The sequence below is a fragment of the Dipodomys ordii genome, unplaced genomic scaffold (genome assembly GCF_000151885.1).
Source record: "Dipodomys ordii isolate 6190 unplaced genomic scaffold, Dord_2.0 Scaffold165, whole genome shotgun sequence".
Taxonomy (NCBI): Eukaryota; Metazoa; Chordata; class Mammalia; order Rodentia; family Heteromyidae; genus Dipodomys; species Dipodomys ordii.
The window spans coordinates 2,728,502-2,733,439 of record NW_012267381.1 but is presented as its reverse complement, the minus strand read 5'-3'; the positions used below and the strand labels follow the sequence as shown (position 1 = coordinate 2,733,439).

General features: G+C 44.3%; 1 protein-coding gene across 1 annotated transcript in view; it reads right to left on the bottom strand.

The window, feature by feature from the left end:
- LOC105998520 (leucine-rich repeat-containing protein 37A3-like) overlaps positions 1-2,610 on the bottom strand; it is a 69,973-nt gene extending 67,363 nt beyond the window's left edge. The window contains exon 1 of the mRNA XM_013033245.1: positions 10-2,610. Within this exon, the coding sequence (XP_012888699.1) occupies positions 10-2,610 (2,601 nt within the window). The remainder of the gene's footprint in view (positions 1-9) is intronic.
- Positions 2,611-4,938: the final 2,328 nt, after the last annotated feature.

Sequence of the window (4,938 nt, the reverse complement as noted above, 5' to 3'; positions counted from 1 at the left end):
AAAATCGGCCAGGTTATCTTGGTAATTTTCAGGCTTAACTTTAAAATCGGCCAGGTTATCTTGGTAATTTTCAGGCTTAACTTTAAAATCGGCCAAATTATCTTGGTAATTTTCAGGCTTAACTTTAAAATCCGACAAGTTATCACGGGAATCTTCAGGCTTAACTTTAAAGTCAGCTAAGTTATCACGGGAATCTTCAGGCTTAACTTTAAAATCAGCCAAGTTATCCTGGTAATTTTCAGGCTTAACTTTAAAATCAGCCAAGTTATCCTGGTAATTTTCAGGCTTAACTTTAACACTGGAGAAATAGTCGAGGTAGTCCTGATCTTGATCTAGGGGTTGAACTGTTGCCTTGTCAGGTGGTAGTGTTTCAGCTACTCTCTCCATAGGGGATTCTGGAGCATGAATTGGAGCCTTTTGCTTGACTGGAGGTGTGGCTTCTTCAGGATACTTTTCAGGAAGAGCGTCATTTTCCAAGTGGCTTCCAGGGTGTTCTACCTTTTGAGAAGACTCAGATTGTTGAACTGAATGCTCTTGCTCACCGAGAGAAGTTTCAGTTGCTGAAGCCTGAGGTGGGACCACCACCTGGACTATGGAAGGTTGAAACTCCTCAGAAACCTTTGAAGGGCGAGTGGAGGATTCCAGATTGCTTCCAGAAGTTTCAGCCTCCCCAGGAGATTCAGAAGGCTGAGCTGGCTGCTCCTTCTTTCTGGGAGGGTATTCTTCCTCCATAGGAAGACCATCTGGCTTAATGGAGGAATCATGTTCTACTACAGAAGTTTCCATCTCCTTGGTAGTCTCTGAAGGAATAGCAACTTCCTTATCTTCAGGCTTAACTTTAATACCAGCCAGGTTGTCATGGAGAGCTGGATATTTTGTCACCTCTACTGGAGTTTTTACTATATTCATATGGAACTCTGGAGCATGACTTGGAGCCTCAGGCTCAGCTGGATGTGTAAATTCCTCCAGAGACTTCTCAGCCTCAGCATGGTCTTCCAGGTGGCTTCCAAAAGATTCTACTTCTTCAGGAGATTCAGAATAGTGAGTTACCTGCTCTTGCTCACTGGGATGAGGTTTATTCAGCAAAATAGGGCCAGAAGTCTGATATGGGCCATCCTGAAGATCCTCATTGAACTCTGGAGGCTGAATTGAGGACACCAGATAGCTTCCAGAAGTTTCACCCTCCCTAGGAGACTGAGATGGCTGAGCCGTTTGCTCCTCGAGGTGGGAAGGGGTTTCAGCCACTACAGGAAGTCCTAGAGGTTGACTTGGGACCTCATGCTGGTCTGGGTTATATTCAGCCTTCTTGGTAGGCTCTGAATTTATGCTAACTTCCATATCAAGTTGCTTAACTGTAACATTGGGGAAGTAGTCATGGTAATCTTGATCAGGACCTAGAGGTTGAGCTGTCACCTCATGATAGGGTAAAGTTTCAACTATTTTCTCCCTAAGGGACTCTGGAACTTGAACTGGAACCTCTTGCTGAACTGAGGGTATGACTTCCTCAGAAGTCTTTTCAGGATAAGCTGGGACTTCCATCTGGTTTTCATCATTTTCTCTGCCCTCATGGAGCTCTGAAGGCTGAGCTGGCTCCTGTTTTTGGGTAGATGTGTGTTTTTCCTCCTCAGCGCTCTCTGGAGCCTGCGTATAGGTCTGCTGTTTTTTGGGAGTAGTATCCTCTATATCCAGAGGATTAATCAAGGAATTTTCCAAGGTTGAATATTGAGCTTCTTTTGTATTTGGAAATGAAAACTTGACCCCAGGATGTATGGATGGCACAACCCTCTCAAGCTGAGATTGAGCTGGAGTATCTCTCTTGGGTGTAGAGAATGGAGCCTTCTCAGGAGTCTCCAGAGTTTGGGTCTCCAGCTGGAGGAGCTCTATAGGTACCCTTGGATTCTCTTGGGATTTATGGGGTAGGTTGTCAGCATAAACCATATCTGTACTTAGATTTGAATAATCATTCTGCAAAGGTTGTTTCTGAGGATGAGGTTCTGCAAATTGTTTTTCAGTTCCAACAATAAATGTAGCAAGTCGAGAATGCTGAGCAATATCATTCTCCAGGTTCCCTGGTGAAACCATTAACGGTGTTGTTCTTGAACTCTGATTATGTTCAGCAGCAAGAAGTATTTCAAATGATTGGTGATCTGAAGCCTGAGTTAGATCAATGGTCTGAAACTTACTTTTGAGTGGATGAGGGTGAGTCTCAGCCTCATTGTAATTTCCACCTCCAACTGGCACCGCCTCTGGGAGCCTCTCCTGTACAATTAACTTGTCTGGTAGATCTTGTTGAGGATCTAGAACCTGTTTTGATTTTGGAGAGGGCTGTCCAGAATCTTTGTCTAGGAATGGAAGCAAACTATCGGTCAGCTCCTGAGATGGTGCAGATATCTTAGAAGGGACAGAAGACCCAAGGTTATAGGGGTCTCTGGAGTCGGCTGGGGGTGTCAGGATGTTGGGAGATTCAGTTGGGAGGTAAGAAGGGTGAGAGTCAGAGGTCAGCTGGACTGAATTCCTAGCCCAATGAGCAATTGGAGCCGGCTGGACCAAAAGCCACAACTGTAGCGACAGGAGAAGGAGCCTTAGGGCCCAAAGACAGACCGGGGACATTATAGGCAACAAAAACATGACAGGCGCATTCACTGCCAATCGCGAGCCAACGCCAGTCACAGGAGCCAAAGCATTTTGCCAGGGTCTTGACCCCGTGACCCCCCGGTGACCTGCCTTGCCCCGCCCCTTGTTTATGACGTTTGTTTATGAAACAGAGACCTTTAGAAGGCAAGGCTCAGTTGTGTTCCACAGGTACAGGAAGTCTTTTCTGACTATGCTGGGGCTGGAGCCCTCTGCCCTTACAGGAGAGTCCCTCCGAGTCCCGCAGAGTCCCTCCCCACTAGGCCTCTCCCCCACAGCGAGGCAGGATTTGGGTGGCAGACCTGGGGGTCGTTGCCCCCCTCCCCCCAAATCAGCAGCCCATTGGGTGGGGCACAGCAGAACTTCCCAAGGAAGTCACAGGGCGGGGCCTCTGGAGATATTCAGAAGTGCTAGTCCAGTCCTGGAAGCCTCAAGTCTTCCTCTTCCAAAGTGAAATCTGAGAGATTTTCTTCCTCCCCTTGGCAGTCTGGCTTCTGGGGAAAAACAACTGACCTGCCAAATGAAAGCCAGTGAGGGTGTCAGTTAGGCAGAAGAATACACGTTGCAATTATGTATCCCACAATGTTCTCAGTCCCTCTAAAGTTTCAACACGGGGTCCCCTGGCTGATGATCCACCACTGGGTTAGCTGGGGCTAGCAGGGAGTCAGTGATGACACTAACATTTCTGTAGGAGGGGTTTTGAGGTGAACAATGCAGTCAGAGAGGGTTTGATTCTGAGACAGCTCTTGACATTGACTTGGGGAAAACATCCTCACCCCTTATTGTCTCAACACACCATTTTCAGAGGGTCTACTGTTAAAGAAAACTCAATCTACCTTGGTTCTTAGGTCTGCCATAAGAAGAACTCTGGCAAGATGGGAACATAGCAAAAGTGATAGGAAAGTGTATTAGGCCACAAATATGGAAGAAAAAGATTATGTAGTATAGATATACCACAGGAAGACAGCATTTCAGCCCATCTTCAGCCATCCTTCTCCATCTTGAGAGGTATATTGACCTTGGTTAAATAGGGAGAATTAGAGGCAGGATGTGAGAAGGTATGCATGGTAAACAGTCTAAATCGCAAGCTGTTCTGAGGTAGTGCCCCATAATCCTGATAGTTTATTGTCTCAGGATTGGTCAGTTTGGGCCTTACAAATAGAGTCTTTACAGCCTGGCTGGTGGTCTGTGGCCAACCCATTCAAGATTTCACAAGGCTGTAAAGTGAATTCTATTAAGTCCTTTTCCAGAAACAGCCTTGGAGTAGTTCTTTGTCTTAAGGGTTGGTGAGGTTTACTGAATTAACAGTTGACCTCTATCTAGACTTGTGGTTTTACTGACCTGGGTAGTAAATATCTTCTGCTTTTAAACTATTAGTTAAGTGGAATAGTCTATCATCAATTTTTTTGCTTCGAGTACTAAAACAAACAAAATCTTAAGACATTTTGTGACCATAGGGTTATATTTTATTCCTATCTTACTACCTCATGAGCACATATAGATTTTTTTCCCCTTCAGAGAACTTCTAATAATTTAACTCTGGTATAAGTTTATTGTCTGCTACATCCCTAACCTGAAAAGTCTAAGAAGAGGCTTCATCTTATTCTCTTTGCTGTGCATATGGCTGGGGACATGGTAATGATTTGAAAATGGAACTGATTCCCAAAGTCACCACTGTTAGGCTTAATCCTTTATAATCAGATTTCTGAAATCAATGCTGACTTCCTTTCTCATTTCACAGGCAGCTGGATTTGTTAAAGTCTGACATTTCCTTGACTGGTTTTATTTATTCATATTCATAATAATAATAATAATTTCTTCGTTGTGGGGCTTGAGCTCAAGGTCTAGGCACTATCCCTGAGCTCTTTTGCTCCAAGCTAGTGCTCTAACACTTTGAGCAACAGCACCACTTCTAGCTTTTTGGTGGTTAATTGGAGATAAGAGTTTCATGGACTTTCCTGCCCAGGCTAGATTTGAACCATGGTTCTCAGATTTCAGCCTCCTGAGTAGCTAGGATTATAAGCATGAGCCTCCAGTGTCCATTGACTGGTTTTATTTAAACTGAACAAAAATAATTATTTTCCATGGGAAAAACATTTAATGCTTTTTCGGAAGGCAACCACTTCCTCTACCTTTTTGTTATAATAGGTGTCACGATGTGGGCTAAGTTAAATAATGAAAAATCCTCAAGTTCCCAGTGGCAGGAAACACATTTTACCTCTCTCCTTTTTAAAACATTCTATAGATAGTAAATAATGACTACTTTCTCCTAGAAATGATGTTTGGCAACTTAATCCCGGGTTAAGG